At 52.4% G+C, this 23,492-nt stretch overlaps 1 protein-coding gene across 2 annotated transcripts in view; it reads left to right on the top strand.

Moving 5' to 3' along the window:
• Nucleotides 1-22,265, top strand: part of TRAM2 (translocation associated membrane protein 2) — an 84,101-nt gene extending 61,836 nt beyond the window's left edge. Inside the window, exons 3-11 of one of the 2 annotated variants that reach the window (XM_040473760.1) lie at nucleotides 2,491-2,600; nucleotides 3,106-3,222; nucleotides 9,603-9,661; nucleotides 10,828-10,912; nucleotides 11,480-11,550; nucleotides 14,251-14,355; nucleotides 14,620-14,763; nucleotides 15,674-15,770; nucleotides 16,992-22,265. In XM_040473760.1, coding sequence (XP_040329694.1) covers nucleotides 2,491-2,600; nucleotides 3,106-3,222; nucleotides 9,603-9,661; nucleotides 10,828-10,912; nucleotides 11,480-11,550; nucleotides 14,251-14,355; nucleotides 14,620-14,763; nucleotides 15,674-15,770; nucleotides 16,992-17,012 — 809 coding nt within the window. In that variant the 3' untranslated portion in view covers nucleotides 17,013-22,265. Of the gene's footprint in view, nucleotides 1-2,490; nucleotides 2,601-3,105; nucleotides 3,223-9,602; nucleotides 9,662-10,827; nucleotides 10,913-11,479; nucleotides 11,551-14,250; nucleotides 14,356-14,619; nucleotides 14,764-15,606; nucleotides 15,771-16,991 lie in introns of both variants that reach the window. The other variant, XM_040473759.1, reaches the window with a different exon arrangement.
• Nucleotides 22,266-23,492: the final 1,227 nt, after the last annotated feature.

Genomic DNA, 23,492 nt, shown 5'->3' with positions numbered 1-23,492 from the left:
ATGCATGTGGCTCTCAACAGCGAAGGAACAAAAGAATGTATTAACTCATGCACTGATTCTTGTTTCAAGAGGGGTCTAAGGCTATGGTCACATCTCTTTGGAACCATGGTATTTGGGGGTGAAGAATAACAGGTGACCCTGAATAGGCCTTAAAGAAGATAACCCAAAGTCTTGACAGGTGTTATTTCACTACTGTTAGACTATACTTGAGTTTAAATCCCATTTTGCCTAGGGATGCTAGTCTTTTTTTAAAAAAAAATTTTAATGTTTATTTTTGAGAGAGACAGGGTGCAAGCAGGGGAAGGACAGAGAGAGGGAGACAGAGAATCCAAAGCAGGCTCCAGGCTCCGAGCTGTCAGCACAGAGCCTGACGCGGGGCTTGAACTCCTGGACCGTGAGACCATGACCTGAGCCGAAGTCGGACACTTAACCGACTGAGCCACCCAGGCGCCCATAACTCGTGATGCTGGTCTTGATGGAACTCTGCATGCGTTCAGTTATTTTATAGTTTCAAAATATACTACAATTGAACTTGTCTCCTCTGGTCCTCCATTCTGAAGGAGGCTAGGAAAGTGTCATCGCAGCCATCCTCTTGCCTCTAGTGCCTTCTCCGCCGGCCAGTGCGTGACTCCCCCTCCCAGCCCTCAGCCCCTGGGTGGGCCAGTCCCCTGTCTTGCCCGTTGTCTCACTGACAGCCCTCTCCGTCTCTCATCCTGCTTTAATTCAGGCCTCCATGCTTCCTTATTGTGGATCCGGAGGCAGCTCCCTGACCGGTGTCTTCGCCTCCAGGCACGGCGCTGTTCACTGCTGCCAGAGTAAACTTTCCAAAACCCATATTTCGTCATTTGCCTGTTGGATTTGAATTCTTCCATGTGTCCCATGTTGCCCCCAGGACAAAGCCCACCACGTGTCACGCGGCACCCGGGCACTCAACAGGCGCTGTGGTCTCATTCCCTGCAGCCTGTGCAGACACTACCTCCTCAGCCTAGATGCCCCCCTCCCCGCCCTGTGCTTCTCCCCAAGTTCCGGTGTCCTCCTGTTCACCTTGACCTGCTGCCCACTGCGCCCACCCAGACGGGGTTGGACCCTGGCCTGCCGGGGCCCGCTGGGGCGCTCTCTTTGCCTCTTGGCCCCACGTGCCTGTCTGTAGGGTAATTGTACGTTTACTTATCCGTCTCCTCACCGGTCTGTGTGCTCTGAAGTCCGGCCAGTATCCCTTATCTCCACACTCCGGCAGTTAGCTCAGTGCCCCTTACAGAGTAGGTTTTTGTGGAAAGGAGGAGGGAGAGGAAAAAGGCAAGTCTGTCTGATTCCAGAGTTCACGTGCTCGCTGCCCTCTCCCCACTCAGCGCCGTGGACCATCCCGTTCTCTCCGTCCCGGGAGGCAGAGGGGATGGTTTGACTCCCAGCGTGACCCAGTCAGCTCTGCTTCGCTCCGTGGCCACCCCGAAACTCACCGGCCCTGGTCCACCTTCTGGTAAACGCATCCTGGCAGAGACAGATGACTCATGTGTGTGTGACTCGGCGTGAGCACAGCACAGCTGGAAAGGCAGCCAGCGAGTCTGCTTGGTGGAGCCAGGGGGGCGTTTACAGAGCAGCAGAGACCCAGCGCGTGTTCATGAGCCCTTGCAACCCTAACCTGCTAACTGGAACAAAAGTATAAATCCTCCTCTGTCCGTGGAGAACGAGGCCGCCACAGCAGGGCTATACAAGGCTTATTACATGTCTGGGATGCTAATTTATTACTATTAAATAATATTTTAATAGACTGCCATTTATGGCATGTTTGCCATGGGTGTAGGCACGGTGATAATCATCTTGATACAAATTATTTCATTTAATCCTCACACTAGCCCAACAACAGAAATAATAACAAATATACATATGGCACTTGCTATGTACTAGATATTGTTCTCTGCACTTTGCTTTGAAGCCGTCTGATTCTGAGGGAAACCTTACGATACAGGAACTGCTGTTACTCTCGTTTTACAGATAAGGAAACTGAGGCACAGAAAAGTCACATATAGAGGTGCCCCAGAGTCACATAGGTAATGAGTGAGCTGTGATATAAACTCGGGCTTCTGAGTCCATGCTCCTAACCCCTACTCCATGCTTCCGTGCTGAAGACGACAGCTCCATCTTCCAGGGATGGAAATTGTGGCTCAGAGAGGTTGGTCACTTCTGTATAGTTGCACAGCCAGGGAGCGATCGAGATGGCTTGTCTCTTATCCTGGCTCCTAACCACTGCGCTCTCCTGCCCAGATGCAGGAGATATAGTCATCACCGTTTGTGCTTGGTTCTCCTTAATCCTCCCCATTGGCACTTACCAAGGGCGACGCCCACGGGGTGGGTAGGATTCTAGGGAAAAAGGTTTCTTCCAAGTCTAGGGGTACGCCATGGCGCCTTCTGCTTCAGAGATCTCTTCAGTTTGGGGTCCCAGAGCATTTCCTCAGCCCGGGGATGCTGACATGGCTTTTCTTACCTCCACAGATAGTGAGACTGTGCACTACCACTATGGGCCGAAGGATCTGGTCACCATCTTGTTCTACGTCTTCATCACCATCATCTTGCACGCTGTGGTTCAGGAGTACATTTTAGATGTGAGTGACGCTGTCTGGATTCTGAGATCACAAGCTGGGGAGATGCGGTGGGCAGAAGGGCCTCGCCTTAGAGGACACTGCAGCTCTGTGCCCCTTTCCCTCCTAATCTGCATGCCCTGATTGGTCCTATTGACTGGACATCCATTGTGACACACTGTGGTTTCTGTCCCCTCTCACAGCCTTCTTAGTGCATGGGATGCAGCTTTTACTGCATGAGGGGACAGCTGCCCGAAATGGCAAGACACAGTGCTTATGGGTCTGTCATATGTGGCCTGATTGTGGGGTGTTTTCTTTACATCTAGGCTGAGGACCTCAATCTGGCCGCTTTCTCAACATGCTTGCCTTGAACTGAGCGCTCCATGCACACAGCAGGCTTACACTGAATGGCCTGAGCCATGGCCGCTTCAGACTGCTATCCTTTCAAGGGTAGAAAATGGGAGTTTGAAGCCGCCCATTACGAATGCACCTGCATATATTAATATGCAGGATTCTCTTTATTCTTTAGAAAATCAGCAAACGGCTTCACCTCTCCAAGGTGAAACACAGCAAGTTCAACGAATCTGGACAGCTGGTCGTCTTTCATCTCAGCTCTGTGGTATGGTGCTTCTACGTGGTGGTGACGGTGAGTGGCCCCGGGGACCGCTGAAGCACAGGGCCTGGGCTTCCAGCAACACATCTCTTCTCAGATGGCTGATAAAATGACCGTGAAGGGCTAAGCAGGGAAGGAAAAGAGTCAGGAGCAGTTTGTAAAAGCTTCGAGCAGTTTCTTGGAACTACTACTATTTTTGTATCCTCATGGTAGGAGAGAGGGGCCGGATGGTGTAGATGCTCTTTTAAAGCTGCAGAGAGCCCTCTTGTCCAAAAATAAACCCTTGTTATAGTTATTCTGTGATGCTATGATAATGGTACCATACCTCTACACAGCTCTGTATCATTTGACGGTGTCCTCCTACCAGTGCTATCCCACGAGATGAGTTGTTTGTTTATTCTGGTCCCCATGTTGATAGATTGATGGCATCCAAGATCAAATTTTGCAGTGTCCCCATGGTCATGGGGTTCTGAGGTGGCAAGGACCAGACTGGGACTTAGGAGTCTGGTTCCAAGTTCAGCACACTTTCTGTTTTACCACACTGGCCTCCTGCAAGCATCCCCTTGTCCGCACATCAAATCCTGTGAGAGTCAGTGTCATTCCCACAAATGCCTGGGGAACCAGACAATTTATCTACCTCTCCTTTCTACACAATAGGAGTCTTATTTCAAGCAGCCTTTGATACACCAGAATTCCTTACTAGCAAGGAATGCGGACAGTCCTTTGGGGTTTGCTGTAACAAGACCTGGCCTGTGATGCATGAAAGTGTTTAATTAGAAGCCCCCCACCCCCACGTGAAATAACTCCTGTCTGTAACTTGGTCCCTTTTTCTAGAGCTAGAGTCGTCCTGTGAGAAACACAGGCCTAGGGCTTGGAAAATTCAGCAACCCTGTGATCTCTAAGTTCCCTTCCCTGCCTTCCGCTGACCTCTCATTCCCTGCCTTCCGCTGACCTCTCACCCGCTTCCTCTTCCTTCAGTGACAGTGATGAACTTTTACATCCTAAGGAACTCTCTGCTTCCAGAGCTCAACGCTGAATTCACGTTCTGAGAGCAGGAGTCTGCATGTCCTTGTGTATATTGCTTGTATGTCTCTTATCCTTTAATCATGGAACCATTTCCTAAACAGAACATTAGGAATTTTAAATGTAGGACCTGAGGCTTCTGTCCTCTTGAGCAGGACTGCCATGTTATACTGTCCCCAGAGGGAAAGATGTGCAGTGTGGCCCATATGAGGAGCGCCCCTTAATGTTGCACAGTGTGTGTCCAGGCCCCTTCAGGTCTAGGTAATGCTGCCTTTCAGACTTCTCCCAGCCTCTCGGTGTTTGCCCGTGGAGTCCCTCTGCTGCTTTGAGGCTGAATGGCCTCAGGGTCTTTCAGAAGAAACATTGCCTCGTCTCTGAATCACTTCTACCCCTCCTACTTCAGCCCCAGATATTCTCCTGGAGCTGTGACACATTTAGACCAGATTCTGGAGGCCAAAAGCCACGTTATGTGACGTCTCTTCCAGTGCGTTAAATGCTCAACTGCTCTTTGTTTCTCTCAGGCCTTCAGGGGCTTAAAAATGATGCTCATTAGTCTGACAGCATGTAGCACTTTACTTGGGGAAGCTCATGACAGGCCTTTATTATGGTGACAGCCAGTTCCCCACTCAACATCTTCAGTAGAAAGTGGGGGCCATGGGGACCCTGGAAAGCTCCAGTGACCCCCAACTCCTAAGAGCACCATGCAGCTCCTGGCCCTCCTCTACTCCCACTGCACCATCCTGCAGGGAATAAAGATGATTGAAGAGGAAGGGAGGGTAGTTTTGTAAAAGGAGTGAGAAATAGCTAAGTGTTTCTTAAATCCTATTTTTCTGTTAGGATGAAATCTTACTTGATTCTTGTCTTCTACTGTCTGCAGTCAGTTCATCAGCAGGTCCTGCGAACCCCACCTGCAGAGCTCATTGAGGTTCTATCCATGCTGTAGCCTGGCCCACCAGTTTCCACAGGGGAGATTTTGGCCCCTGGGGACATGGGGCTGGCGGGTGGAGCCCAGGAGTGCTGCTGAATGTCCTGCACCGCATGGGACAGCCCCCACCACCGAGAATTACCCAGCCCCAGATGTTGGTAGTGCCAAGGTTGGGAAGTCCTACTCCACAGTCCAAACTGCCATTATGTCTTGCCTGGACCACTGACCATCGTCCTTCTAGATGGAGACATTTCCTCTCTTGTAGCCTCCCTCCACACAATCCGTTTTCTTCTGCTTAGCCAGACAGGTCTTTTTAGAACATAAATGAAGTCCTGCACCCTTATGTAAAAGCCCCTGTCCCTCTTGCAGCCAGTTAAGCCATTATCTTCCTCACTCCTGTGATCTGGGTCCCACTATTACCTCTGCTCCTCTACCTCTCCTGGCTGTTCCTGATTCTTACGCTTTGCGGGGGCGGTTCCTCTCCTCACATGCTCCACCCCCTGAATCCCACGGCCGACTCCTTCCCATCTGAGTCTCCACATAAATGCCATCTCCTCAGAGAACCCCCTCCCCCAGTTTGTACTGCATGCACTACACCCATTGCTGTGGCATTTTTCTCATTCACGCATATATTCCGTGCTGTCTGTCAGTCCCACTAGACCCCGAGCTGCTTGTGAACAGCCTGCATGCTCACAGCGTCTCTAGTGCAGAGCCCGGCAGGTACTAAGTGCTCACTAAACAGTGGTTGTGAGACTGAGGGGGTAAGCAGCAGTTATGTCTTCTTGCTCTGGCCCTTAACTGCTTTTAAAATAACAAGTCAGTTGTTTTTGTAAACTTCTAGATGACCGTCTATTACATAAGAAATACATAAAAGGTGTTTTTTTGTTTTTTTTTTTTTTTTTTTTTTTTAAGTAAAAAAATTTGCCCCGGATCCCTCCCCCTAGAAGTAACTGGTTTTGGGCGGTGGGGTTCGGACATTTCTCTCTGCATTTATACAAGCAGAGTGATGAGAGTGTGACTGGACTGACCAATAATTTATGAAAAGATCAACCTCCTACTGTTAACCTACTATGGACTACTTCCTATTGACTGTTTAGAAAACACAACAAAACACGAGCACTCTATAGGGGAAAGCAGGGCGGGCCATGTTTGGTCTCTGTGCCGGCTTCCTGGGGATGTCTCCCTTCATGTTTTAAATCCTGAAGTCTGGTGCTCCTTGAGAGCCTGGTATGGGGAATGCTCTTCACCCTGGACTGATTTCCTGTTAACAGACTGGCTACTCAGAGCAGAACTTTAGTACATGATTGTTTCTGAAGGACAAACGCTATTGGTATGTCTGAATCTAGGTAGCAACTGTGGCTGTGTTATGACTGGATTCTGCTGTTTCTGTGGTTCTGTTTGTCCATTCACCAAAAAGGAAGGCTGCAGGGCAGGGGTGGGGGAGGGAGAGATTGCTCCAGTTTGCTCAGGCCTCACTTAGCTCGTAGGTTAAGGAGATAACAAAGGATTTCAAAAGTACCCAGGCCCCTCTCCCAGTGCCTGATGGGGCCTGGGATTCAGAGGGGGGTGGGGTGCAGGTGCTGGCTCTAGCCCTCTTGGCCCCCCATGATCTCAGGTACATGGCCTGCCAGACCTCTGAGGGCACCCCGGCCCCAGGCCGCCCTCAGGCAGCTGCCTGGCCCGAGGTCTGGAAAAGGCTGTTCTCAGAGCGGTGAGTCATTTTCCTCCGACTCCCCCACCCTCCCCCCTGCATACCCTCCCTGAACTCCCTGTGGACTGGACATTCACAAGCAGGCAGCATTTTTCTGGGGAGTTTTTTGGCTTGTTGGCTTAAAAGTTCTGACCTCCTTGTCTCCTAAGAAAAGGCGCCAGGCCAAGGAGGTTCATGTTTAAAATCACAAGATCATCTGGGCTTTTAGGTTTTTCTCCATGCTGCTTCTCTTGGGCGGCCTCTTTTTGGGCAGAAGTTTTCCTCCCACCTCAGTCCCAGATGTACCATTTTCCTCCTTAAATACATTGCTGCTTCTTCCATCATGGTGCGTTCTTACCTCTGACTTCCCTGGACTGAGGTAGAGAGTGGAAGACCATATATACGGCTGTGTGCCTGGGTCCTCGTGAGCAGCAGAGAGGGAAGGCAGAGCCCGATAGCAGCGGTGTGGCAAAGTGCTCCTGTCACCCTCCAGAGGCCCCGGAACTTTCCATCTGTGTGTGACTGAGGGAGGAGGCAGTGGTAGGAAGAAAGGACTGGGAGTGAGGCTGTGAGGGGTTGGGGAGAGACCTTTTCCTTCAGAAATGTTACCATGACCACACTGGTGCATGTGCCTGACTGGACCTGTCACTTTGGTCACTGTGCTAATGGGGCCCCAGCTTGTGGGCTGGGGGCTGGGGACTATACGTGAGATGTCCAAGGTAATGTAGTGACTTGAGGGTGGGTAGGTCAGGCCTCATGTGGAAACACAGCTGTGGATCCACGAGGCAGTAAGTCAAATGTTTGTCCCTGGACCACGTTGGCTTTGAGCACTGCTAACGCCCTGATCTTAGTCCCAGTGTGACATTTGAGTCTCGGTCTCCTCATCAAAGCTGCCAGCTCAGTTTATTTTCTGACTTACTGAGGAACTGGGCTTGAGGTTATTGGGCCAGGACGTTGGTGGCCCAGCTCAGATTTCACCTATGCTGCTGAAAAAACATCTCGTTTCAGGAGCTACTTCCTGTCTTTTCCTTTATTAGCCTGTTTGTGGAATGGGGTCATATTGATCTAACCATCTCTGAGTGACAAATAAGAGCCTTGTTTTTTCCCTCAGAAGGGAGAAATCGCCTAAAGCGTTCATCATTGAGTCATTCATTCAACCAACAAGTTTTTATTGGATTCCTGTAACGTCAGCTGACTCTTGCTCATGGTGGATTGTTTCCTCTTATGTTTTGTAATTTTGGATTGTAATCTCCTCTTTAGCAAGATTTTAATGCATGAGAATCCTGTACATCCTTGGATTGAGAGTATGTCCCAATGGTGTCACAGTAGCATTAACACTAATTTCTTAGCTTGGTGGTTCCTGGACCATACAAGTGGTTATAAATTTGAACTCCAAACCCATCTGAAAGTGAACCCAAGGTTACAGATTTTCAAGGGCTAATATATTTTAGTTTTCATCCTGAGCACAGGGTGAGCAAACAGCTTCAATCTCCTTTTATTGTTGCCAGACTATAGTCGACCCTTGCTCTAGTCTAATCCAAACTAATGCAGACTCTAGTCTAACCTTCTCTTGAAGTTTGTAGCCATTGAGCGGTCCTGATATTTTTAAAAATCTTTTTCAATGTTTGTTTATTTTTGAGAGGGAAGGAGAGAGAATGAGAATGAGCGGGGGACGGGCAGAGAGAGAGGGAGACACACAATCTGAAGCAGGCTCCGGGCTCTGAGCTGTCAGCACAGAGCCCGACACAGGGCTCAAACTCACTGACCATGAGATCATGATCTGAGCCGAAGTTGGACACTTAACCGACTGAGCCACCCAGGTGCCCCAGGGATCCTGATTTTATACAAGGGTCTTGGGCTCCAACTCGCGAGGCATCATCTTCTGTTCCCACATGGGCATGACCACCCTGGCCCAAGACTAGGGCCTTGTGGGCTGCCTCAGCCTCCCCTTACTGCTTAGGCTTTTAGCCTTCTAGCCCTTTTGAATTCCAAAGGTTTTCCCTTTCTGGTAAAAACTTTTTGAATACAAAAGAATTAGTTGCTAGGTTTCACTCAGCATTTCTAGATGTTTCGTGATGGGAGGGTTTTCAGGTTACCTCGCCCACTCTGTAATAGGCCCTGGGCTAGGTGCTGGAGGTGTAAAGAAGGGCATGATGAGACCCATGAGCTTGCAGAGTAATGGAGATCTCTCGCAATGATGACCCAGTGTGGTATGTATCACACTTACAAGGCCTCTGGGGTGAGGCTTCCTAGGGTGGCCTGTGCGGTCCTGCATTCTTTTTACTGCCAGAGTTGTGAAAAGCCAAAGCAGGCTTTTCATTTTTCCATTGGATGGTGATTCTAGAGGTCACGTGCTTACTCATTCTACAAGCATTTCCTGAGTGCGTTCATGCCAGGCATCATGCTAGACACATAAACATGAGCTATCACATTTATTTCTAACAATAACTCTGGGAGGGTATTTTTGTCCTCATTTAAAGATGACCCAACTGAAGCTTAGGGAGACGAGCTTGCTCAGAGGCTAGAGCCAGTAAGTCCCAGATCCATGTCCAGACACAGGTCTTCAAACCCCAGAGTAGAGCATTTTCACAATAAAGAAGCCAGTTGAGGGCCGGGTGGCTCCCATTCAGAGAAGGCCTTCGTTTTCACGTTTCCTGTACCTTCCTCTTCCTGGCAGCTGGGGATTGGATGTGCCCCTGACCCCTAGGCCTGCCCAGGGCCCCAGCGGGTCTCATATCCACATCTCTAAACACTACCTCTTCTTGCCCACTACAGGAAGGATATTTAACAAACCCAAGAAGCCTCTGGGAAGACTACCCACACGTGTACCTCCCGTGAGTATTCTCATGAGTTGGTCTCCAGGGAGTAGCAAGCTGGTCCACTGGCTTCCCCACCCCAGAGAACTCCAGGCCAGCTGGCAGGAGGAGCAGGTCGCACCCTGAGCCTGTGGGGGCCCAGTGTTGTAGATGGCAGTCTCGTCCGGGAGCTGCTTCCTCCTAGGGCGCTTGACTGGACAACCCCCAAATGAATGTCTTCTGCGGTAGCCCCCGTCACGGAGCGGTGTCCTAGCTCAGGCTGCTGTGCCAGGACCCCGTAGGCTGCGTGGCTTATAAACAACAGAAACTTCTCACAGTTCTGGAGGCCGAAAAGCCCAAGATGAGGACGCCAGCAGTTTTGATGTCTGGTTCATAGATGGCTGTCTTCTGGCCGTATCCTCATGTGGAGGAGCAGAGAAGGAGCCCTCTGGGGTCTGTTTGACGAGGGCACGAGTCCCATTACTGAGGTCCCCGTCCTCACTGCTAGATCTCCTCCCAAAGGCCCCCACCTCCTAGCACCGTCACATTGGGATTTGGGTTCCAACATAGGAATTTTGAGGGGACGCACACATTTAGTCCACAGCAGGCACCTAAACGGTCGGAAGACGGATACGTAAGCGGAGCATCTCCGTAACGCTCTCTGGGCTTTGTACGTCCTTGGTGACCTGCGTTCGTGCACCACACACCGTCCACCCAGCCTCGTGTGGCGGGTGCCCCTCCAGAGGCAGCACCCCCTTCCCCTCCTGCTCTGTGCTGCCAAGACCCCAGAAGGGCAGCACCAGGTCTGCCTCCCACAGGACACCCTCCCTGCCGTTCCTGGCCACCCTTCGGAACCACAACAGCACAGGGCTAACAGCTGCACGAGGACCCTCCTTTGCTTAAATCTGTTCACTCTTCAGTATATTGGTGCCCCGTCTTCCTTGTCCTTGCTCAGCCTTCCCTTCTCCAAGCTGAAGAACCTTCCTCCTCTGTACTCTTTTCACCATTTTTGTTTCTTTCTGTGGACTCCGTGTCCCATTAAGTGGTCCCGTCTCTGGAGCAGGGTCCCCGGGTGTGGGGCCTCCCTCCCGCAGTCCTGGCCCAGCTTGTCCCACGGTCCTGGGCCTCACATTGTGTCCTGTGTTTTGCGAGCACCTGCAGGGATAGTCTTCTCCCTCCCGTGTGACTCGTTTCCTTGTCTCCAGCTTCCAGGTGAAGTTTTTCTACCTGTGCCAGCTGGCCTACTGGCTGCATGCACTGCCTGAGCTGTACTTCCAGAAGGTACGGAAGGTGAGTACTCGTTTCCCCCTTGGAAGGTGCGTGCCCTTCACTCCCCTCTTGCTCTTCCCAGCCTCCTTCCCCTGAGCCTTCCTCCAGAAGCGCAGAGCTGGGTGGGGACAGGGGACGTGTTGGCGGGTTGAGGAAAATGCTGAGCCAGCGAAGTCTCCGCAAAGATCTCCCTGAGAGCAGGCCACCAGCGGGTCTCCTGCCGCCCACACTAGACATGGGGCTTTGGGGGAGGTCTACCTCTTGTCTTCCGGGTAGTGGATCAGAGGTTTTTGCCTTTCCCAGTCTTTTTTTTTTTTTTTTGAATAGCCTTCCTCTGAATTATTTCCAGAAGCCCTGTTCCCCAGTCCCTGTCTCTTCTTTCTCAACCCAGCCCTGCCACATGGACCTGAAGCCAGCACCTCGTCCTCTGACTTCCCAGCAGCCTGGTGCATGGGCCTCTGGTGTGACCTGGGACTGTCTATGTCAGAGCAACCCAGCCTGCTGCCCTCTCGCCGCCCCTCTGTACCTCCCCTCTGCGGAGAGGAGGTGGGGATGAGCACATTTACTGCCTGCTTCTCTTGTTTGCAGGAGGAAATTCCCCGCCAGCTCCAGTACATCTGTCTGTACCTGGTCCACATAGCTGGAGCATACCTCTTAAAGTGAGTGAGATCCCGGAGCCTGTCACATTTCTGTGCCCTTTTATGTCCATGCATCTCTCCACACATTCAGTTAGGAGGCGGTTACTGCACACCTTCTGTTTGCCAAGCACCGTGCTAAGACCTGGGGATACAGAGGTGGCGATTCCCTTGTCTTTAGTGGTTCATGCTCAGCCTAGTAGGAGTGACAGCAGAGGCACAGGTCAGGACAGCTTAATGAGATGATGGCTGTGCTACAATATGGGTCATCTGCCGTGGGAACCCAGAAGAGGGACTAACGCATCCCGAGACAGAGCCAGGGAAGGCTTCGAGGGATGCTAGCACTTGAACCGTGCCTTTGAAGTCGGAGGAATGGCCATGGTGTTTGGCCTTGAGTGTCTTTTACAAAAAGAATCCTACTGATGAGTAGATATGTTGTTGCTAATTTGGAATTTTCCTGAGTTTTATCCGAGCAGGATAGGAGAACACCCTGTACTTTCTCTGGGCTGACGTTTTAAGGGTTTGTGATGTATAACTTTCTGCTAAGCTGCTTGGAGGTCCTTGGGCCTGTCATCTCCTAGGCCCTCACAGCAGGCTTCCTGTGAGGATGACGGACCTGGGGTAATGGAATTAGGAGGATGGCAGCTCTCAAATATGCTCTTATCCCTGAAGGCGTGAAATAGCATCGACACCTGGATGGGTCCTTGGAGGCCAAAGCCTCTATGGTGGGACCAGCCTTGCTCTTGTGCTGCACCCAGCAGTGTGTGGCGAGGACCAGGGTGAGAACCTTCAGGCAGGACCATGTGGAAAGAGAGCTTCTTGCTACTTGTCGGGTCCCTGCTGTATCGTCAGTGTTCCTCCCAAAGAAAGGAGATGCTCTAAGATCCGCTTTTCCCACAGCTGATGTGTCCCACGGAAGGAGAAGGGCAGGTGTCAGACCCTGTTTGGGCGAGTCCTGTGATTCTTGTTTTGGGATGAGGATAGAAGCGAGAGGGCAGGCAGCAGCAGGCCCTCCAAAACGAGGCCCATTCCCTTTCCAGCGATGCTGGTGCAGCCGCCTCTCTGCTCCTGTAAGGACCGTGGCCTGGCCTTCCTTTGCTTCCATCCTTGCTGTGGTTTTCAGAAGTGAGTGTGGGGACAGGAGAGACCCCTGACTACAGGATTTCCCAAGGGAGGCAGACCTCTGAAATGCTGAATGATTGCAGAGTCTTGTTTTGGTGAAGAGCTTGACTTTTAGAGGCCTTCACTTGCTTGACACGTACCTGAGCTCCTCCTCTGGGCCAGGCACTGCTCTTGGAGCCGAAGTTACCCCTGGGTGAAGTCAGACCAAGGCCTTGTTCTCCTGGGGTGTCCAATCTAGAGGTAGTCAGACAATTAACAAGAAAATAGCTTCCTGTGTTGGTAAATGCGATGTAGAAAATACTAGGGGCACCTGGGTGGCTTAGTTGGTTGAACGTCTGACTCTTGATTTCTGTTCAGGTCATGGTCACAGGGTCATGAGATCAAGCCCTACATTGGGCTCCTCATTGGGTATGGAGCCTGCTTGAGATATTTTCCCTCTGTCCCTCTGTCCCTCTCTCTCCCCCTCTCCCTCCCCCTCTCCCTGCCCCCCTTCCCTCTCCCCTGAGATAATCATTCATTCATTCATTCATTTTGTCTCTTTCTCTCCCTGTCCCCCTGCTCCTCTCCCCTGCTCACTAGTGCACTCTCTAAAACAATAAAGTAGGGTAATGTAACAGTGACCTGTCTACGTGGCACCTTTGTTGTGGGGAGGGAGGTGACTCAGGTTGAGGCAGGTATGACGAGAGTCAGGCATGTGAAGATCTGGGGGGAGAGCTGTGTGGGCAGAGAAACAGCAGGTGCAGAGGCCCTGAGGTGTTCGTAAAGCCCACCATGGCTGGAATGCAGAAAATGAGTTTTGACATGAGGGCACTGGGCATGGTCATATTGGACTTTATAGGTCACGTGAAGACCTTGGGTAGTGCTCCCATCATTCTCTTGACCATCCTCAGGACCCAGTGACCACCCCACTGGATTCTGCACTGCTTTGGTTTTGTTGGGTGGAATTGGCCGGGCCCTTCATTAGCACAGCCTGTGGGGCTGCTCCCACATTTTCTTATTGACTGCCTGAAGCCCTGCATGTTCAGCAGGGTCTGCGGTTTCCCTTCGCAGTCTTTCTCCATTTGAGCTACAGTTGACATCTGTAGCAAACCTCCTAAGAAAGCCGGTAACGCCACCACGCCTGGAATTGAGGGGAGGGGGTGTCTGAGTGGGTGCAGATTTTTAAGAGGTGGGTTCAGTAGCACATCTCTTTGCATTATGTTGAGTTTTGCTTCTTCTTGTACCTCTTAGCTGTGAAGACTTGGATAATGAAAAACCAGACGGGAATCCTTTGTATTCCTGTGTACAAAGCTCAGTCACTTGTTCTGAGCACCTTTTATGCACTGGGTCCTGGGCCCGGTAAAGAATGCATGGTGACTGGTGCCGTGGAGCCTAAGCTAGGTTCACTGTGGGAGCGGTGAGGGGCCCCTGACCCAGACAGGACAGGCGAAGGCCTGGGGGATTCAGTATTATGTTAAAGGTGTGACGGCAGAACTGAATCCTGTAGGGTGAGGAGGGCCAGCCAGGGAAAGCTGGCGAGGAGAGCAGAGCCCAGGGTGCGGGGTGCCTCATGCTCTGTGGCATCCCAGGGGGGGAACTGTGAGGCTTGTCCGTTTCTCCTAGCCTCAGCCGCCTAGGCCTGATCTTGCTGCTGCTGCAGTACTCAACTGAGTTCCTCTTCCACATGGCTCGACTCTTCTACTTTGCCGATGAGAACAACGAGAAGCTGTAAGTAGTGTAAAGCAGGCTGGCCCGCCCACAGTGCTGTGGGCAGGAGCCTCCCATGAGGCCTGGCTGATAGTGCCCCTTCCTGCAGATGGAACCCCAGGGTTGTTTTTTTTGGAGTATCTTACTCCAGAGATCTCCTCCCTCAAACACCCCGATGCGCTACCTTCACACCCTCTTTCCACTTGGCGTTGCTTCTGGAGAAGTGGGTGAAAGCTCCCTCACCGGCCCTAAAGGCTGACGTCCCTTTGCCACCTCCATGAGCAGGTTTAATGCCTGGGCTGCTGTGTTTGGGGTCACCCGCCTCTTCATCCTCACACTCGCCGTGCTGGCCATCGGTTTTGGACTCGCTCGCATAGAAAACCAGGCCTTTGATCCCGAGAAAGGAAACTTCAACACCTTACTCTGCAGGTGAGTTGGGAAAAAGCCCCCGGAGATAAATCAAGGCTCCCTGAGTGCTGCCAGGAGCCTCCTGAACTTGGCACAACTTCAGAAGTTCAGGGGGCAATAGACCCCTGGGGTCTCCGGCACATTGATGTTTAGCTGGAGATCTGTAGACATCAGGCCTGAGGGGAGAAGGAGTGCCAGCCTTCTGCCTCCAGCAAAACCATCTCCACCACCTGCTGGGACTCTAGTCGAGGTCCCCAAGCCGGAATCCCCTCCCCCTTGTCCAGTGCTTCAAGTGCATGATAGGTGACCTCTCTAGCCCCTCAGCTGATCATTACGGCCACGTGTGCTCAGCAGCGCGGCCTGTGGCCTCCCATAGTAGCAGGGAAAGTGGGGAGGAAGTTGTTGTGTTCCCATGTGACCCTTGGGCCTGGGAGGGTGTGTGATTGATCCATTGTTGCTCAGCTTTTAAGTGGCATTCTAAATGAGAAGCCACTCTTCTAGAATTATTCTGCTGTATTGTAATTCAATTCAGTTGAATTCTTTCAGTATATGTACATGGAGCTTAGTCATGCTGTTTGTTGTGGGTACAGAAAAGACAGGCCATGAAGGCAGTGACTCTGGAGCTGGACATGCAGATGTCCCCTCCTCCTCCCTGGTGTCCCTAGACCCCATCTCTTTGTCACCAGCCCTGAAGTGCACTAGAGTGGAGACCGGCACCGAACCACACGCCCTCCCTCATGTGGGTGGCAGGATGGGAGCGTGCTGGTGCCCAGGGTGATGGCCAGGGGAGCTGTGGGGTTCCTGCCCTGGTCTCCTGCTCTGCCCTGAGGCGACTCCCGAGCCCACCGCCCTGTACCTCCGCAGGCTCTGTGTGCTGCTGCTGGTGTGCGCTGCCCAGGCCTGGCTCATGTGGCGCTTCATCCACTCCCAGCTGCGACACTGGCGGGAATACTGGAATGAGCAGAGTGCCAAGCGGAGAGTCCCAGCTGCCCCCAGACTGCCGGCCAGGCTCGTCAAGAGGGAATCTGGTGAGTGCTGGGCCCGTGGGCAGGTAGACACAGAAGTGGGTCTGGGATGGGTGGGGAGGGGCCCGGGCTCGGCTCCTCCACCCAGACCAGCCCTGCCGCTCCCCTGTCCTTCCCTGGGGCCCTGGGTCCTCGGCCCCTGCCGGGGCCTAACTGGCACGTGGCTGGGTGTGGGCCAGGGACACTTTGTGGGTAAGGCTGGCCGCGGTGGGGCAGGGCAGCAACCAGCTGGGGAGCTGTGGCCGGAAGCATGTCCTCGAAGTGGCTTCTGAACCCCAGCCAAGATCTGCTGCCTGTTCCCTGTGCGGCCCAGCAGCCCTGTCCTCACCTGCCCTCTTGCTCCGCATCTCGGCATCCCCCGCCTCCCAGGCCGCTGGCTCCTCTCCTGTCTTCAAGAATGACTAGGGGCGATACAGTGCTGGGTGGGCGGAAAGGGTGGGACACCCGCTTTGCCTCTGGCCCTGGCCACGCTCCAGTAACTTCCCGCCCCTGCCAGGTCCCAGGCCCACTGGCAGCCTGCACGTTCTGTGCAGCCCGGGGGCCTGTCTGCACCGGGCTCTGTTCCCTGACTCACCTGCCTTGCTCCAGGTGTGGCCTGCTTGGCAAGGGCTCCCGTGTGTTTGAACCAGACACGTGCGGGGCTGGGTGTGACGAGTCAGGCCTGGCTGGGAGGGGATGTGGGGCGTGAGGCTGCAGCCAGATTGACTTTGAGCAAGCACATGGAGGTGTTTTCCACAACAGTAAAAAGCACAGTTTTTTTCTGCCAGAGGAGTATCAGGCCTCTGAGTAATGCCTGTCCCTACAGCCTCTCTACCTCCTCTCCACTCTCCCTTCCCAGGGAGTCGTCGCGGAAGTGGGCTGGTGCCCTGTGGGGGAGAGAAACTGAGGCCCCTGGCAGCGTCTGTGCGATTCCACCTAGGATCTGGTTCCAGCCTGAGGCCTGGGCGAGCAGGCGGGCGGGCCCCGGCCTGTTCCTGGGTTACTATATGTCATCCCAGCCGCCTCCTGCTAAAGGACAATCAGAGACCAACCACCTTTAGCAGAGTCACGTTGAGGGGAGCAAGGGCCTCCTGGGAGCGTCTACTGGTTTCCCGTCTTGGCAGGAAGCTGCAGCCAGGCATCCCCTTGGCTGGTCCCCATGTGCAAGCTCGGCCCTCACGGGCCCCTCTCCTGTTCCAGTCCAGGAAGGAACACCATGTGTGTCTGTCTCCCTTCACTTCCTAGGTTACCATGAAAACGGAGTAGTGAAAGCGGAGAATGGGACCTCCCCACGGACTAAGAAACTCAAGTCTCCTTGAGGCCAAAGTGCTGGAACAGGGATCCTCTCATGGGGGCACGGCAGGGAGGTTGGGGAGCCCGGCCCCCGCCACTGTCTTCCCCCTCCTGCTCCTGATGCTCCATCTCAAGCAGCAGGAACCTGTCTTCAAATGGGGCTTTTCCTTTCTTACTTTTTGGCTTTCTTTTCTTACTCCTCCATAAACCATTCTCAATAAAACCAAAACTCTTCCTTCTTTCTCTCCCTTAAGCCACCTCACGTCCTTGCCTCTGTCCTGTGTTGGGTTTTCTAGAAGCCCAGGCCCTCATGGTTATCTTTTTGCTTGCCTCCTCTTTCTCTTCCTTCACGGCTGCTGCTTTTTACTTCTCTCACCGTATTGTGCAATTTTTCCGTGTCTGATTTTTACAATGAGAGGGAGCTCAAGTTGCAGTGAGTCCTGGCCATCCACCACCCAGCTTCAGTCCCCAGGACTTGTCAAAGCCAGAAGCCTCGTGCCAAGGAGCCTCTGCCTGGGGCCACTAGCAGGCCCACCCGCGGGCCCCATGTTTGCGCAAGGAGAGGAGAGACCAGCCCTCTTGGATCATAATCTCCTAGGTGCTGATTAACTGAGATGTATGATTCCAGTTCCACACGCACCAGCTGGAGGCCCGGCATAGCCACTGCTCCTTGGAATTGCCAAGGCATTTGGCTGTGGGGCATGGAGACCTGGTCCAGAAAGATGGTGTTAACCGTGTTGGGTCCCGTGACTCGAGACGGCTTACCGGTGGCTGGTCCTGGACGGGGGCCAGCCTGCCCTCGCTCTGCCGGGGAGGTGCTGAAGGAGGACAAGTCTCCCCACCCTCTAAAGCAAGAACAAAGCGTACTGAGCAGCAGGCTCCTCTGGAAAGGTAACGGCGGCAGAGGCGATGGAGCTGTTGTCCTCAGCCTTTCTTCAGCCCCAGCTACAGCTGCTTTTTCAACCGTTCACCAGCATCCAAAACCAAATCCAAACCACAGTGAACAGACCAGCCTGACGGACGCTGGTCCTCAACCCCAGACCCAGGCAGCCCTGTCAGGGCTGGCCTCGCTACCTGACTTCATCTCTCTAGCTGCAGGAACATCCGAGTCCCCCACTCGTCCCCTGGTGCCCCAGAGAGGGTCACTGGTCCACATCCCCTCTGGCCCCGTCTGTCGTGTGTTCTTCGGCAAGGTCGTTGTCATCCTCCGATGTCTGTCCAGCGCACCTCCAGCATTTGAGACTGTCTGAGAGCAGGACCGATTTGGAATCGGTCTGCAGGGTAGATGAGCAAACGCCACTCTACCACTGTGCCACTGGGGGGCCTCTGCCCTGTCCCTCACATATCCTTTCCCTGTGCTCCACCCAAAGACAAGGCCTCCAAGCCCATGTGAGGCCTGGTTTGGACTTCGGGAAGGGGTTAGGCTTTCAGAGGTCCTAATTAAGAACTCTTGAATTCTGCATTAAGGTGCTGGGGAGTGATTCTTGGGGGGCATAGAAATGTTAGTATCCTTTGATGTGCTGGTCCTCTTTCTGATGCCACAGTAGAAGCCAAACCTTGGGTTATTATCCTAAAAGGGGGGAGATGGGTTTTTTCATCAGGGCAATTCTTCCTCCATGTCCCTTTTATCAGCAACAGATTGGATTTTCCAGTGACTGAGGGAGTTGTACCCTCCTCTGTCCAGGATAAGGTAGAAATGGGAAAAGCTACCCTTGGCTTCTGATTACCCTTAGGAAGTGGGACGGCGCTTTTGGAGATCTGCATCTCTCCCATCCTCGTCTGACACTTCCTGGGCTGCAGAGCAGAATGTTGCTAAAAGGGTACTTGGAATCAACCCTGCAGACCGGAGCCAGGACCCTTTAGCCATTCGGCCAAATACCCTGCTGAGGCTGCGTTCGGGCTCCTTACCTTGCCTGGAGATGGAGGGGCATTCAGCCAGCAGCCTCCAACCTGCCCGTCAGCCTCACAGCCCTTCCTGGTCCTCTCCTGGCTGTGTCTCAGGCAGCAACCTGCCTCCTGTGAGGGGCCACTCCCTCAGGTGAGCCCCAGTTAATTTTCGGTGGGTATGCAGTAGGCTGCAGGCCTGGGAGGTGGGGAGAGCGGCCCCAGGCATGCCATCAGGCAGCCCCCTTCTCCTGTAGGTGTGCTAGGTGTTTGTGGTCAGAGACTACGTGGCTTCGTGCTCCCTCAGCCTCCTGCAAACTTCTGGCTCTGTGGTAGGTATGATTCAGAGCTGGTACCACCACTCCAGGGGTCTGGGTCAACCTAGGCTCCCTGAGACCATGACTGAGGCTAGCATGTCGCTAGCAGGGCCTCTGGGATGATTTGAGAGGAGACGGGATGAGAGTAAATGTAGGGTGCTTTGTCACCCCACTGGCATCCCCGCCACATGTATTTCAGAGCAGAGCCTGGGCTTTGGCAGGCTGGCTCAAAGCATGTTGCCGAAATAACTCCATCCTGTGAGCTTGTTGTGCTGGCTTGTCCTGATTTGGCCACTTTGGCTGTCGTCTTCCGTCTTCTACACGATCTCCTGTTCCCAAAGTGCCAAGCCATCTGGGAAGGCCCTGCCAGACAGCTCTGAGTTTGAGAGGCTGGCTCAGCAAGAGCAGGAGAACAGATGCTCATCTACCTCAGCCAACAGCCGCCTCTCTCTTTAAACATCCCTGGCCAGCACAGGTGTGACAGGTGGCAGTGGGCAAGAGAGGCAGGCTGTGTGGTGGACAGGAGGGCCCTGTGCTCCTCAGGTTCAGTGGTGGGAAAGTTATTTTTACCATCTAGGGTCTGATAGCTGCACTGTTAAGTGACCTGTGTTCCTTTTGAAGGTAGGGGAAGGTTCTAGAGGAAAGGGAAGCAGGCTGAGCCAGGAGGGGAGCTGCTTCTCCCCCATTCTAGTCCATTCTAACCCCGTGTGTGTGTGTCTGGGCCAACAGATGTAAATGGTTGCCGAGAACCGTTTCTGTTTCTGTCCCCAGGCATAACTTACTGACATTTCAGAAACCAAAATTGACCTCTGTATTCTGGCCACCTTTGCAGATGCTTCTCTTGACTAGAATCCCTGGGACCCAGAAACCCCTAAAGCTTGGGTGGGGGATTCTCCCAGGGGGTGTGCATCTCGGTTTTCTTTAGGAATCTTCTTTCTTAGCGGCCTTTGATTTTTTTTTTTTTCCTAAGTGGTGAATAAGAGGTAGGGGCAGAGAGTACACCCTCCCAAGATTCCACAATAGAAAATTCTACTCCCTGGATGCCTCTTTAAATTTGAAGTGGCTTGCCAGGCCACATGTGGCTAGGGAAGGCTCAGCTTTTGGATTTACATCACAGGTTTCAGCCTTCCCTGTCCATTTTCCCTGGGCCTGGACAGCACTCACTCCCCTTGCTGAGTGCCTGGGAGACCCAAGTGAGCAGAGTTGTTCCATAATGGAAGGTGTGCTGTGGTCTTGGGAGGTGGGAAGATAGAGTGGTCTTCCTTCCCTCCCACTGCCTCCCAGCCCACAACCCTGCTCCTCAGAAGGGCGCAGGGTCATTGTCAGATGGTGAGACACTTAAATAGAATCCTTCTTCAGCCAGAGGCTGGCCCAATGAGCAAGCCTTCATCAGCTTCACTGTCTTTACCCCGGGTCTCTCCTCTCCTGTCTCCCCCCTACTCGTTTTTATAGATGTCTCAACAGCATCGAGACTTCCATGTTCTGTTCTGACTCTGTGCTCAGCAACCCCTGAAAGTTTGTCCTGAGCAGACCCTCCTCCTTGCTGTTAGAAGTGCCTTACTTGCCATGTGGTCTTCTGGCCTTGGCTTGTACTGCCAGCTGCCAGGCCTCTAGGGTGGTCTGTCCTGTGCAGCCAAGGACACCGGACCCTGGGATATCACATGTAAAAGGGACATGGATTGTGACAGTTTGGCCTCACTTGTCTCAGTCCCCTCCCCCCATCGTGTTGGGGTATGTGGTCTGTTCTAGGTTGTTTCTGGTTTCTCCTTTGTGTCAGTTTTCTGGCCCACAGGGGTGGCTGCAGTCACCTGTGCCTCCTACCCATGGAAGGAAGCTTGGTGGCCTCCAGGGACACTGAGTGCCCTGTGAACCCTGCTCTGCCAGCACCCCCCACCCCTAGTTTAAAAAGAAAGGCACCCTGGCTGTAACCTCTTCCACTCTGTTTTGTCTCCCATTCAACCCACAGTTTGTATGGTAAAGGTGTTAGTCACAAGTGCCGGCCCGCAGACGCCCATTTGATAGTGGGTCTAGTGTGGCTGTTGCAGTCTCCTTGCGCTCCAAACTCAGTGTTACCTATGTTCACAGCGGCTGCCTGCCGTCCCCTTGCTCTTCCGGGCTGTGCAATAACTCTCCCAGCCAGTGGTCTTTCCACAGGCCTTGCTGTCCCTAAACACCCTGCAGTTGGGGAGGGAAGGGACCCGTGGGAGGGCGGTCGACATCCCTTACAGAAGAAATGTGCGCCACTTCCCCTGTGTTGCTGCCCTTGTCTTCACCCTGGGTGGGTTTCTGTGGCACTCGAATAGAGCATCGTAGCATCACCTTAGAAGTTCGTGTATTTTTTTTTTTTTTTAATCTGTTGAAAAGGAAAAAAAAAAAAAAACCATCCTCATGATGGGGCATTAAATAAGTCCATGTCTGGGAAGTAGATCTGCTGTGACCCCTGAGATGTCACCGTCACTCTGTCTAAAGGCGTTCTAGAGTTTCTTGTTTGTGTGGAGAGGAAGCAGCTTGTGCGGAGATGCGGCCACGCGGGGACAGCCCTGCTCACCCGGTAGGAGCGGGCTGGCATCGTAAGTGCCACTGTTGCCTTGGGGGCGGATTCCCGTGTTTGTGTGATGAGACCATACACCTCACGTGTCTGTCCCTCTGGTTTAACAAACAGCTGAAGGACAAGCTGAGGCCGCTGGTGCCGCCTGAGCAACTCCTAATGCAAATGTGGACAAAGTGTCTTTTTGTTTTCTACTTTAGCCTGTTCACGTTATGGACCAAATTTCAACAAGGAACTCAAGGAAAATTTGTACCTGCCGTATTTTTGGTTACATTAAAAGGGGTTTTTTTTTTTTTTTTTTTTTTTTGGAGGGGGGGGTCTTTTTATTTTCAGTGAACTTTTTTCAAAATCCTTTTCCACCGTTTCTGGTTTTAAAACAAATTGCAGTTTTGTATGGATTTTTTTTTAATGTACATTTCGAAACAAATCAAATATTTTTGAAATAACTGAATAAAAGGCATAGAATTATCAGTCTAATTGTCTCTGGTATAATTACTTCTATTCCTTTTTAATCTGGATGCTTACATTTGCTTTCACTTGGAAAATAATTTCGTGTCAATTTTAGCTTCATTTTTCACTGTATGAGTTGTTCTATCTTTTTGAACCGTGTTCATCTTGGTCATGTGAATGAGGGAATTGTAATTAAGGATGGAGAAAGTTACATGCAGTGTGCATAGTAACGAGCATACATTTTTGAGTCTGTATCAGTAGACTATAAAAACGGAAAGGAGTTTTCTTGACCTTGAGTTTGTAGCTCTCACAAGGAAGTGCCGTGGACTTGATGCCTACTACGGTGTGAGGTCACTGGCTCGGAAAAGACGGAAGAAGGTGTGTGTGGAATCTTGGTGCCGGTGCTGAGCAGTAGTGGTGACAATGGAGGGCAGTGGGGGCTGCCGGTGCCAGTTCTAAGGCCTGCTCTTGGCCGCAGTGGTCTGTGTTTTCCAGAACCATCTTCTGAGAGCTCAGGAGAGGAGTGGTTACAGCTGGCAGTCAGCCATGGACACCACAGGGTGTGAGGATTACCCAGGAAGGGTTCACCTGAGGTCAAGGTGAGTGGCACTCACAGAGGTCAGTCTTTGGCTCAGACTTGGGTTTCAGTCTGGCTCTGCCAGAAGCAGCTAGGTGGCCCCAGGCGGTTAACCTTTCTGAGCCCATTTGCTTACATGTGGGGTTTGTGTGCTTGTTGCTTGTTTTTGCAGGCAGCAGTGCTGGCGAGATTTAGGGATAGTGAGTGCTGTTCATGCTACAAGTAAAGCACTCTTTTTTTTTTTTTTTTTTTTTTTAAGAGGCACACTTCTGTGCCAGCAGGACATTAAGGAGTCCCTCATCCAAGTGACCCTTGATTCTCTGGAAACTGTTTCGAGAGGGCTTCTCCACCTGGTGGTCCCAAATACCCTCAGTGCCTATAGACATGGGTTTGATACACGTTAATTCGATGGTATTTTCAAGGCCCCCTAGTAGTGCAGAGTCCAGGCCCAGGGCCTGGGTAGTGGCTTCTTTTAGCCGGCCACCAGGGAGGGGAGACAAAGGAGGTCGTTTCTCCCTATAGTACTTCTTGCTGCAGGCTAACGCTCAACTCTTCCATCATCTAGGCCAGGACGCCAGATGCGTGTCGGGTGTGACCGCAGTGTAAGTGACCTCAAATGGCCGCACCGCCATTCGGGATTTCAGTAGGAAAAGCGATTTGCTCGGACTTGCGTGGCG

The sequence above is a fragment of the Herpailurus yagouaroundi genome, unplaced genomic scaffold (assembly GCF_014898765.1).
Source record: "Herpailurus yagouaroundi ecotype Mexico unplaced genomic scaffold, PumYag 139, whole genome shotgun sequence".
Classification (NCBI taxonomy): Eukaryota; Metazoa; Chordata; class Mammalia; order Carnivora; family Felidae; genus Herpailurus; species Herpailurus yagouaroundi.
This window is presented reverse-complemented; position numbering and strand designations above follow the sequence as displayed.